Source organism: Danio aesculapii, chromosome 3 (genome assembly GCF_903798145.1).
Source record: "Danio aesculapii chromosome 3, fDanAes4.1, whole genome shotgun sequence".
Taxonomy (NCBI): Eukaryota; Metazoa; Chordata; class Actinopteri; order Cypriniformes; family Danionidae; genus Danio; species Danio aesculapii.
In genome coordinates, this window is record NC_079437.1 from 6027546 (window position 1) to 6040376 (window position 12831).

General features: G+C 38.1%; 1 protein-coding gene across 1 annotated transcript; it reads left to right on the forward strand.

Annotated features, from left to right (window-relative positions):
* Positions 1–419: 419 nt before the first annotated feature.
* polr3h (polymerase (RNA) III (DNA directed) polypeptide H) lies at positions 420–12447 on the forward strand. The gene is made up of 6 exons (XM_056450008.1): positions 420–764; positions 4369–4465; positions 4734–4820; positions 6144–6207; positions 7815–8046; positions 11427–12447. Exons 1-6 carry the CDS (start codon positions 654–656, stop codon positions 11475–11477), a joined length of 642 nt encoding a protein of 213 aa, XP_056305983.1. The 5' UTR covers positions 420–653; the 3' UTR covers positions 11478–12447.
* Positions 12448–12831: the final 384 nt, after the last annotated feature.

Below are 12831 nucleotides of genomic sequence, written 5' to 3' on the forward strand. Positions count from 1 at the left end.
TGTTAAAGACTTCAAGTAGGCTATGTGCTATATAAAAATCTTTGAATAATAAAAGTAAATATTTTATGCTTTAAACAACAAACACATACAAAACAGAATATTTACAGGACAATGTATAAATAACAATGACATTTATAACAAGAATATATATTTAATAAACAAATACATCTAAAAGAATTACGTATGATAGTAAGAGGAAACTAATTATCGAAGGCTAATTATCGTAATATTCCAATAACGTCTTTCGCTTTTCTTGTTTTTAACTTCCTCACTGATCCTACAGTAAATAAGGCTTCTAACTGCACATTTCTGATGTTTAATCACTGATGTTAGTTTTACCTGTGTAGTAAATAAAAGGAAAGAGCGTTGTTTTGAAAGCGTCGCGTGACGTCACTGCTGTAAAGCGTCGGCCGGTGTCGCGATTCGGCACATGTGTAGCTGTTGTCATCCTGCGCGCTTGGGTCATGAGTGATTACTCTAGATTATTATTGTGAGTGACTGAACCGAATCATCAGGATCTCCTTCTGAGAGGTCAAACAGTGAGGATCTCTGGCAGAGTATGAGCGGCTGAGAGCGAAGCTGCAGCGGTCAGAGGTGCTGTGGAGGACCCGCGTGTGTGGAGCTGATCTGTGTGCTGCCCGCGGCTGTTCGGGATGTTTGTGCTGGTGGAGATGCGGGACACGGTGCGGATTCCGCCCTGGAGCTTCCAGAGGCCGCTGAATGAAGCCGTAGCGGAGGAGCTCAACAAGAAGCTGGCCAACAAGGTGAAGCAGCAGAAGGAGAAGATCTATCTATCTATCTATCTATCTATCTATCTATCTATCTGTCTATCTGTCTGTCTGTCTGTCTGTCTGTCTGTCTGTCTGTCTGTCTGTCTGTCTGTCTGTGTATCTATCTATCTATCTATCTATCTATCTATCTATCTATCTATCTATCTATCTATCTATCTATCTATCTATCTATCTATCTATCTATCTGTCTGTCTGTCTGCGTATCTGTCTGTCTGCATATCTATCTGTCTGTCTGTCTGCATATCTATCTGTCTGTCTGTCTCTCTATCTGTCTGTCTGTCTGCATATCTATCTATCTGTCTGTCTGTCTATCTGTCTGTCTGCGTATCTATCTGTCTCTATCTGTCTGTCTGCATATCTATCTATCTATCTGTCTGTCTGTCTGTCTGCGTATCTGTCTGTCTCTCTATCTGTCTGCATATCTATCTATCTATCTATCTATCTATCTATCTATCTATCTATCTGTCTGTCTGTCTGTCTGTCTGTCTGTCTGTCTGTCTGTCTGCGTATCTATCTGTCTCTCTATCTGTCTGTCTGCATATCTATCTATCTATCTATCTATCTATCTATCTATCTATCTATCTATCTATCTATCTATCTATCTATCTATCTATCTGTCTGTCTGTCTGTCTGCGTATCTGTCTGTCTCTCTATCTGTCTGCATATCTATCTATCTATCTATCTATCTATCTATCTATCTATCTATCTATCTATCTATCTGTCTGTCTGTCTGTCTGTCTGTCTGTCTGTCTGTCTGTCTGCGTATCTATCTGTCTCTCTATCTGTCTGTCTGCATATCTATCTATCTATCTATCTATCTATCTATCTATCTATCTATCTATCTATCTATCTATCTATCTATCTATCTATCTATCTGTCTGTCTGTCTGTCTGTCTGTCTGTCTGTCTGCGTATCTGTCTGTCTCTCTATCTGTCTGCATATCTATCTATCTATCTATCTATCTATCTATCTATCTATCTATCTATCTATCTATCTATCTATCTATCTATCTATCTGTCTATCTGTCTGTCTGTCTCTCTGTCTGCGTATCTGTCTGTCTGTCTGCATATCTATCTATCTGTCTGTCTCTCTATCTGTCTGTCTGTCTCTCTATCTGTCTGTCTGTCTGCATATCTATCTATTTATCTATCTGTCTGTCTGTCTGTCTGTCTGTCTGCGTATCTATCTATCTATCTATCTATCTATCTATCTATCTATCTATCTATCTATCTATCTATCTATCTATCTATCTATCTATCTATCTATCTATCTATCTATCTATCTATCTATCTATCTCTCTGTCTGTCTGTCTGTCTGTCTGTCTCTCTATCTGTCTGCATATCTATCTATCTATCTATCTATCTATCTATCTATCTATCTATCTGTCTGTCTGTCTGTCTGTCTGTCTGTCTGTCTGTCTGTCTGTCTGTCTGTCTGTCTGTCTATCTATCTATCTATCTATCTATCTATCTATCTATCTATCTATCTATCTGTCTGTCTGTCTGTCTGTCTGTCTGTCTGTCTGTCTGTCTAACCATCCATCCATCCATCTATCTATTAACTATGTTAATCAGGTTAAAGTTAGGGTAATTAGGCAAGTCATCAGACAACAGTGGTTTGGCACATTAAGGCATTTGAGAATTATAAATTCAGTTTTATCTAACACGTTTTTATTTATGTTTATTTACTGCTAAACAATATAATCAATATCAATATCAAACAATACTTGTAGACAATTTGTAAGTTAGTGTCATTTATGTACATTTAAATATGAACAACAGCAGAATCAAAACAATCATTAGAAATACAAAAAAGCCAGAAAATGTTTTAAATGACAAAAGTACCTACATAGAGGAGACAAAGACTATATATTAGGGCTGCTCGATTATGGGGAAAAAATCATAATCACTATTATTTTGGTCAGAATTGTAATCACGATTATTCAAAACGATTATCAGTTGCAGACAGAATTATTCGTGCTCTTGTGAATTTTTTATTTTATATATAAATATTTCCCAAATGATGTTTAACAGAGGAACTTTTCACAGTATTTTTAAAATGTTTTTTCTTCTGGAGAAAGGCTTAATTGTTTTATTTCGGCTAGAATAAAAGCAGGTTTAAATATTTGAAACCTATTTTAATACCTCATTATTATTATTATTAGCCCCTTTAAGCAATATATGTATATGTATATGTATTTGATTGTCTACAGAAGAAACTACTGTTATACAATGACTTGCCTAATTACACTAATTAAGCCTTTAAATGTCACTTTAAGCTGAATACTAGTGTCTTGAAAATATCTAGTAAAATATGTTCTGTCATCACAGCTAAGATAAAAGAAATCAGTTATTACAAATGAGTTATTAAAACTATTATGATTAAACTGTGCTTTAACATCTTCACTGTAAGAAAAAAACTTTTAACTACAGCAGTCCAGTGGTGTAGTCGTAAAAAAATAGGTGGTGTACTATTATCCATCCAATCCAAATTTTAAAAGTAGGCAAAGAAATGACGAAAGTCAATGTATCTTTGATTCATGTATCAATATATATATTTATATATATTTATATATATTTATATGCGGACTGAGGCGGTCATTTAGTAGTGTACAGGTAATCGCAAAAGTGTTAGGGGGGCTGAATGGAAATATAGGAGGGCTAAAGCGACGCCCATGCTGTTTTACAATTTTACTTGAACGTTTCAGCTGATTTGTTGTGATCTTCGAAAAACTCAAATACTCAATGCACAAAAATTAGGTAAGTCTAATCACCAAAACAAGTGAGTATACAGAGAGTATGACCCTCAGAAGTCGTAATACCCAAACAGCTCGTATAAAAAAGTAGGCATACTGAGTATACGTGCGTATAGCTCCGACTACACCACTGCAGCAGTCCTTCAGTCAAGAGCAGTGAGGAATTTTCTCCTTTTGTTGTTTGATTAATGATAAAAACAGGCGGCTGCAGGAATATTGTGCGCTGTCACTTTAAGAGCAGTGCGGCTCTGATATGGTTTCTCTTTCACATGTCTTTTGATTCTCAACTTCTGTTTATTACACAAATGAGGGTTAATATGAATAATCACTAAACACCGTGCTCTGACACAAATGTGCATGTATTTGACCATTAGCGCGGCACGCGCACACACAACAGCATGTGCTCTTATGCGCGTTTAAAAACATGAATCTGCACATGCACATTAATGAATGATGCACATCCCAGGCTGCAAACGTTACATTACAGCACATGCTTTTAGTCATTTTCACGTGGAACTGAGCTTTGCAGAGTAACAATTGTGAGGGCAGTATATGAGGGAGTAATCGTTTATCTTCATTAATGCTTTTTCATAATCGTTAGAAGCCAAAATCGAAACCGGATTTTCGATTAATTGCACAGCCCTACTATAAATATATAATAAACAGAAAAGTCAAAATGTTTAAATTCTGCTACTCTGTAAAATGTTTAAGACTTTCAGACTGTGTTAAATGCATTAAAGCACTTCATTAAGACATGTAAGACTTCCCTGCATTATTATATTATCATGATTAACACACTCGTCCTGTCTAATGCATCTGCAGGTGGTGTATAATGTGGGTTTGTGCATCTGTCTGTACGACATCACTAAACTGGAGGATTCCTACATCTTCCCTGGAGACGGAGCGTCTCACACTAAAGGTACTGAACTCAGACTCTGATTGATTCTTCACATAGCTCATCTGTGCTGCTCTGCTGTTACACTTCTGAACCACTAGCAGGCAGTGAGGATGTGTCGAGTTTACACCCAACATGTGTGCAGTGCTTACTTCATTACACGGCTGTCAGGAATACTCCATTCTGATCCACAAGCTGTTAGAGCCCTCCACTCCAATCATCCAAAACCCCTCTGAAATATTACCCACAATCCCAGCTTCCAAATCCAAGACCTCTGTTTCTCTCTCTTTAGTTCACTTCAGATATGTGGTGTTTCACCCGTTCCTGGACGAGATCCTGCTGGGGAAGATCAAAGGCTGCAGTGCTGAGGGAGTCCATGGTGAGACACACACACATACACAAGTGATTACCCATGATGCTTCACTCTTGTAGCGCTGTTTAATATCTGGGCCGTTACAACTGTGAAACATGTTTTCAATAGTTAAAGCAGAGAAGCGCTGATGCGTGAGGATTAATGAATCTACTGCATTATAAACGGCTCATTTTCCTCAATGCATACATATTTGTATTTTAGGGGTTAAGCATGTATTTTATGTCCAAATATGTGCTTTAAAACAAATGTCCACTGAAATAGTATAACATAAATTAGGGCTGAACAATACTAGTTTTAAGCATCGATATCGCAATGTGTTTATCTGCTAGGGTTGGGTCAATATGGGTCATCATATATGCAAATCTTTACTGCACATAGAAAATATTGAAACTCTGTTTGAGGAACAATGAAAAATTGCCGAGTTCAGACTGCAGGATTTTCAAAGTAATCATGTCACAGATGTTTTCACACTGCTTGACTATCTGGGCTAGCGTTCTGTGTTTACACTGCAAGATGGATTGATGACAGGGGGTTTCACACTGCATGACTTTACAATAGGCCGAATCGCAGACAACTTTGTCCAAACCACGTCTCACAACCAAACACACGCGAGAAATGACATGGAAACAACGCAAGGTCACGTAGTATCTCTGATATTAACTGCATTATGAGAAAGAAGCCTTTAGTGGGGCAGAAAATGTACTTATTTGCTCATTTGGCTTTGAAGGGAATTAGCAATTTTCCCTCAACATTTTTTTCTTTGTGGACCCGGTTGTGATTTTGCTTAGATCATATGTCAAACAGACACGGGTGCTCCTGCCAAATTTACACTTGTTTTTCCTTAATTTTTTGGGTCCAAATACACTAAAAATGAGCACGTTTACCTTCTCCTCATCCTCCCGCTGGCCTGCAGATACCCACACTAGTGGATGCTGCTCTCTCATTGGCTGTAGGTGATCACAGATGTTATTTTCAATCAGAACACATCATGATTTTGAATCGCCGACAGCTCCAGATATTTAGCGCGTCAAATATCTGACGGGCGATTCTCTTAAATGGCGTCATTGATAGTTCACACTGTGTGATTGTCGCTCCCGTGAACGAGCACCGGTTTGCTTGTGATTTCAGGCATTTGTCTGTGATTTCTCAAAACATGTCGGCGAGTCAATATCAGGGCTAAAATCCTGCAGTCTGAACTCGGCATTACTGGAACTGGAAAACTCTCCATTCACTAAAAGAGCATGTAAACGTCACCAGTATGAGGTCAATAATGTGTGTGTGTGTGTGTGTGTGTGTGTGTGTGTGTGTGTGTGTGTGTGTGTTCCACAGTGAGTTTGGGGTTCTTTGATGACATCATCATCCCGCCAGAGTCGCTCCAGCAGCCGGCTAAATTGTATCCTCAATCATTACAGTCACACATTACACATTTTTAATAGTGTGTGCTTAATACCTATTTAAGCACACTCTTTATAATGCGTGCTTAATAGCAGTTACAGGGATAGATATTGTAAACAAGCTCTGAAATCACCGTTATGAATATGTAACTAGATATATAAACCTCTGCGTGTTCTGTTCACAATAAGCTGAATACCTGCAGCATAAACTAGAGATAAAGTTAGTAAGTATGAAGCTTGTCTGATAATTAAAGTTAGTCTTCTATTCAGTCTGATAGCAGGTAAAGGTAAACTATCCTATGATGCCACACAAGAGAATTCATGAATGGGAGTGAAGCAACACAACAGATCCAGGTAGGTCATGTGATGATCACAAGTGGAGGATGATGTAGTACATCTGAGCTCCATTTATATCATACCTGCCAACACTCCTGTTTTTCCCGGGAGTCTCGCGTATTTCAGACCCATCTCCTGCCACCCTCCCGTTTTGTTATTTCTCCTTTAAACTCCTTAAATTTCACCATGCCCCCGGTCCTCAGCTTTTTAGCTTTTTGGTACAGTCTGTAACACCCCCGTGGCACCAACTTTGGTATAGTATCCGATCGCAGCAGCCGCCCGAAACCCGGTCCTTAGTACAGTTATTAACATCACAGTACAGTTATGGCTCGGTACGCTTTTGTGGCCGTTTCCATTGTCAGAAGGTACCAAAAAAGGTACCACTTTTAGGGTACCCTTTCGAAAGGGTACCTAGCACAACAAAAAGGTACCAAAAGAGGAGCTAGATGCGCAGCTAAACGCTATTGGTTTACAGAGATACGTCACTAGCACATGCACAAGCCAGGAAAATGAAAACAAAGGAGGCGCCATTTTTAAATACACAGCCAAGACATTACACCGTAATAATATATACATATAATAGCCATGGTCGACCAAAGCTTAAACTAACCTTTGTGCACGAGCAGAGGAAATCGGAACGCAAGCAAAGAGATTTGCATGCTGTAGGCTACTACATGAATGCGATCTCGACTTGTAATACTGCGCTCATGACGTTTGTTATTGAAATAACGCCACAGGTAGTTGGTAGATCTATATAAAAAAAGGCCTGCCGCCACAGCTGGAGAGAATCCTAGAGGAAACACTGCATTACTAACCCAGTTCTCAACTGTGTTATTCAGACAAACACACAACGCCACCCCCACCTACACCTACCAGAATTTCAGAGACAAATGTTGGCAGCTATGATTCATACTACTCCCATTCATACTGTACAGCACTGTCTCCCAACCCTGTTCCTGAAGGCACAACAACAGTACACATTTTCAACATCTTCCTATTCAAACACACGTGAATCAACTCAGAACGTTAGATTAGACTCCAAAACCTGATGAATGAATGGCTCAGATAAGGGAGACATCTAAAATATGTACTGTTGGTGTGCCTCCAGGAACAGCGTTGGGAAACTTCTATATAGAACGCACTTTTCTAATGCTCGTATTATAAATTCAAATGTAGTACCTGCTCGAGTAGTATGCAATTTTGGACGCATCCGTAGCCTTAGTTGATGTACTGCACCCATGATGCATTGCTCCTGAACGTGACATCACAGTGATGAGGCGGAGCAGGTCTGGGTCTGGGAGTACGAGACTGACGAGGGCACTCATGACCTCTACATGGACCAGGGCGAGGAGATCCGCTTCCGGGTCACAGACGAGGTGTTCGTGGACACATCTCCCAGTGGGCCGAACACAGAGAAGGAGGCTCCGGGAGCAGCAGCAGCAGCGCCCCCTGCAGGAGCGGAGGAGGCAGCACAGCAGAAAGAGTCTCCATACACACTCATAGTAGGAGAAGTACAATCACAATCATCATGCAGATGAGATCTATCCAGCTGCAGACCCACAGACGTTTCAGCTCTCACTATCTAGGCAGGAGCGAACCATATATGGTTAATGACGGATCAGGAGCATTATCGCCGCCTACTGTATTTCACAAATATGGCAATCGAGACCGTTTGTCAACAGTTTAGAGTTTCTCATTTCAGTCATTATTTTATTATTATATCGTAACGATCATTTTAGCATCTGTGCAGTTTTGGTACTCGTATTATATAAATAAACATAATTAGTTAAAACAGTAATGACTATTATTTGATTAAGCAAATAAATACTATTCAATCGCTGCAGTACTATATTAATATAGGGATGCTCAAAATAACCGATTAACCGTTAACCGAAAGAGTGTGTTTGTAACCGATTAATGGTATCAGTTAAACAAATAAAAATAATATTGTTTTATATATCTTTAAAGTTTGGCTGCATAGGGGGCCGATCACAGCGAACGTGCTTTTTGCATTGAGAGGGGCATTTTTTGAAGGGTTTACTAATGGCTGCGAGTGTTTTGCGCGCGCACACTGAGCGGAAAAGCGCGTTACGTCAGTCGAGTCTTTTATTCTTCAACCAAATGAAAGCAGAGGCGGGGTATCTGTTGAGGTGCCTGCAGTGTTTGTGTTGTTAGACGATGAAGAACTTCTAATGGAGGAGAGACTTGTGGTCGCTGTTTCAAGTTTTCCAGGGCTGTATGACTTTATAAATCTTGAATGTCACAGTGTTATTAAATATTACAATTATAACAACATGGACGGCAACACCCGTCCTAGTATCCTAGTACCTAGAATCATTTCCTAGTGACATAAAAGGCGGCCTGCGCTTCTTTTGTCGCGTTTTTAGAATGGAAAAGCGCAATCGTGTGATCGGCCTCTAAATGTGCAACAAATATTTGTTAACTCTCGGGACATTAACATGTGCAACCACACGTGTCTACAGACTAATTTTATCAATGAAGCAGACTGAAAGAAGAATATTTCTGGTCACAGTTTGACACAGATGAGTTGACATAAACCAGCGCTGATGCTGATGGCCTCTATGCTGCGTAGAGCCGTCATAAACTCAACAAACAGGCTATTGATGATTTAGTGTACAACCAACAAACCACCCTTTCTTCCATTTGGGAAATTACAGTTATTAATAGTTCTTATATAATATCAGTTTTTAAAATAGCCTACATAATCTACTAATCAAACACATCCAAAGATTTACTTGATTTCTGCATAATGAATAACTCTGCTCCAAACTGAGGCTTTCATTTTACAGCTTATAAAACATGTATGCAAATTAATGCAGTATCATATGTAAACAACACAATTGTTATGTGCTATAGTAGCCTATACTTCACTAAAAGTCAACATATGAGCCTTAAGTTTCATTGTCATTCTTTCATCAAACACAGCACGCGCACACATGAACCGCGAGTGAGACGGAGGAAATAAGTCATTATGACATCATCTTTAAATTAATGACTTCTATTAAAAATGTTGACAGAGGTTTTGTGATATAAGAATAACAGCGGAGCATTAATTAAATGCATATTTTTCACGGAGCGATCGATTTGAGGTATCCTGATATTTTTATTTAACGTAAGAAAAAACATGATTGGACAAACAGCCTATGCCGGTTCTTAAAAAAGATTCAGTCAGTGTTTTCGTTTTGTAATCTAAATTTGTCATTTAAATGAAAAATATCTATGGCAGGCCTATTTATTTTATTCTTTTTATTTAGTTTATAATTTTTTTTCTGTGCTGTTGGACACACTGCAGGTGCGTAAAGTGTTCTGTTATGCTGCTGTTCGCATGTTAAAATAAATCAAGTATTTTAAAATGCAATATTTATTGCGTCACACAAAATAAACACCTCAATTATTATTTTATTAAATAATATTTTAATATTAATCTGTTAGCGGTTGTTATTCGGTTAATGAGCGGCGGTTGTCGGTTGGTAAAATTAACCGAAATGAGCATCCTTAAGTGTTATACATATATTAAATGTGAAAAGATTTGTATTACATTAAAGATGTATTATATCCTATACATATTAACTTGCTATTATTTCCTTTATTATATTAAATACATAATATAAATTAAACCTGTCCAATTTAGATCGTTTATTTATCTCTGATCTGTTTCAGCAAAGCCAGCAAACGAGTATCTGCTATACCAGGGATGGGCAAACTCGATCCTGGAGGGTCGGTATCCCTGCATAGTTTTGCTCCAACCCTAATCAAACACACCTGCTTGTAGCTTTCTAGTGATCTTGAAGACACTAATTAGGGTGTTCAGGTGTGTTTGATTAGTGTTGAAGCAAAACTCTGCAGGGACACCGGCCCTCCAGGATCGAGTTTGCCCATGCCTGTGCTATACTGACTCTGTCAGATAAAAATGACTGATCATCTATGATGACTGAGAGAAAACTGTTGAGTCTATCATATTAAATGGCGTTTGGAAACAACGTTCCCCATTCGCCAGTCTCGATCGCCATATTTGTGAAATAGGATACGCTATTGTCTATTGTGTACACTATTTATTAACAATATATATAAAAATATATTGATGACGATGTCTGAGAAGACATTAATAACATTAACATCCGTCTTAACCATATATGGTTCGCCCCTGCCTTGCTGGATTGAGTGTGCTGAAACGTGTGTGTGGGTCTGCAGCTGGATATTATTGATTCAGATCAGCGTTCGCATCATATCTGGCACATTTAAAGCACACATGACATCAAAACTAAGCATATTGATTTGGTTAGCTCACACTGCTAGTTTTGTGCTGAACAATTCATCTGTGCACGTCATCGAGAAACAAAAACTAGTTTGTCCTTGTAATGTTTAAGTAAAATCTGAAAATGCACTTCCTGTTTGTGTTCAGTTAAATTCTCAGATTAGGTTTGTCTGAGGTATTGGGCGTGGCTAACATACTTAATTAACCACGCCCCTCCAGCTGTCAGTCAACAAACAGAAATGGTGAGCAGGAAGAGTCTGTTAGGCTGTAATAACTCTCCCCAAGCCCTTCCCCCCAATCTTTCTAAATGAAACGCCTACTTTACTACATCCAATCAGCTCGCAGTAGAATAAAGCAAGCCACGCCCACTGTTTTCTCATTTGATATTCTGTCTCTCTAGGAACTGCGTCACAATATGAAAACATTCATGCGCTTTAACTTTGTGTTGTTGTTAACTCTTCCCCTGCCGAAGGAATCATAAATGATACAGTGTGTAATTGGTCAAATGTGCTACAGAGTGAAATTGTGCTGAGAATAGTAACGTGTATAATAATCTGCTATAATGGATGTCTAACCTGAGGCCTGATTTCTTCTTCTGTCCCGCAGGGCTCTGTCAGTGAGCCGGGGCTCGGTCTGCTGTCCTGGTGGAACAATTAACAACACAAACATCATCTTGATGATCATAATGTGTGTTATGAACTGTGAAACATCAGCCGGAGACTCAGTCACACAGATGCTGCTGAACGCTGCAGTAATCAGGCTTTATTATTGTGATTAATGAGCTGTAATTTGGCTGTTTGGGGGATTGTGGTGATCTGATATTACAGATTTGATTTGTTGTGATATGTTGATTATATTGCTTTTTACATCAAGCTTGAAACATTTCTGGTTTAGATGTTTTTTCTGATTCTGATACTTTCAGATTTTGATAAAAAGATTTAAAGAAAACATTATATTGGAGGATATGTATATATGGGTTTTGAATTATTTGTATTCCTGCCTTTTACATTAAAATGCAATAATAATAACTCTACAACTTTGGCAGATCAGAATTTTGATTCACTTTATTTTTGTTGTATTAGTTGGTATATTAAACGTACATCAATGGGAGAATAATCAGTTTCTCTGGATTATCAGTAAAGCTGCGGTCACACTGGACTTTTGAAATAAGACTCCCCATAGACTTCCATTCATACGCATGTGAACTGGAAACGCAAGCTCGTGTGACAAGTTTCGCAGTTCGCTGCGTTTCAAAGTTTAAGCTTGGTGAACTCTGACCTGTGAAATAACATCACATGATTGCGTGAGACCAATCGAAGATCAAAACATGACCTCTCTGGACAGAAATTAAAAACATGCAGCAATCGCTCGCTTTTTTTAATGTCTAATCATTTAGTTTAATCCAGCTCCTTTTGCAGCGCCGCACACGCACAAACTCTAGTGTGACCGCAGCTTTAGTTGCTTTATTCTTAAAAGTCTGATTATTATAATGCCATATATTTCAAATGTCAGGGTTATTCCTCCATATACTGTTTTGTAAACATTACTGGTATTAAAAAATGCATATAAACTGAATCTATCTGAAAGCATGACACTTCTGTTGTTATATTATACCTCTGGGAACAGATAATTAAAATTGACAAGAAAAGACAGCAGTGGTTTACAGATTAAACCAAAATTACTTCTTTTTTCTTCTGTTGAACATATAAATCCTAAATTAAGAGACACGGAAATGTCTAGGTCACTTATTACATTGTATTATATCTTGATTAAATTAAATCTCCAGTACTTGTAAATAATTATAATTTATAGTTGAACTTAATTGAACTTGTATCTTAAACGTAATTTATTATCAAGTCTATCATTTAAAATAGTTTGGTATTTAATTGTAAAATCAGTTTTTTGTTTTTTAAATGGTAACACTTTACAATAAGCTTGTATTAGTTGATGTTAATGCATTTACTAACACTGTTGGGTTAAAACAAAAGTACAGTTTATTTGATTTAACATT

Excerpts from the sequence above, each read along its gene's own strand:
- polr3h (XM_056450008.1), top strand. The coding sequence starts at position 654 with ATGTTTGTGCTGGTGGAGATGCGGGACACGGTGCGGATTCCGCCCTGG. Across the intron at positions 6,208-7,814 it reads CTCCAGCAGCCGGCTAAATT|TGATGAGGCGGAGCAGGTCT; the intron begins GTATCCTCAATC and ends GTGACATCACAG. Across the intron at positions 8,047-11,426 it reads AGTCTCCATACACACTCATA|GGCTCTGTCAGTGAGCCGGG; the intron begins GTAGGAGAAGTA and ends TCTGTCCCGCAG.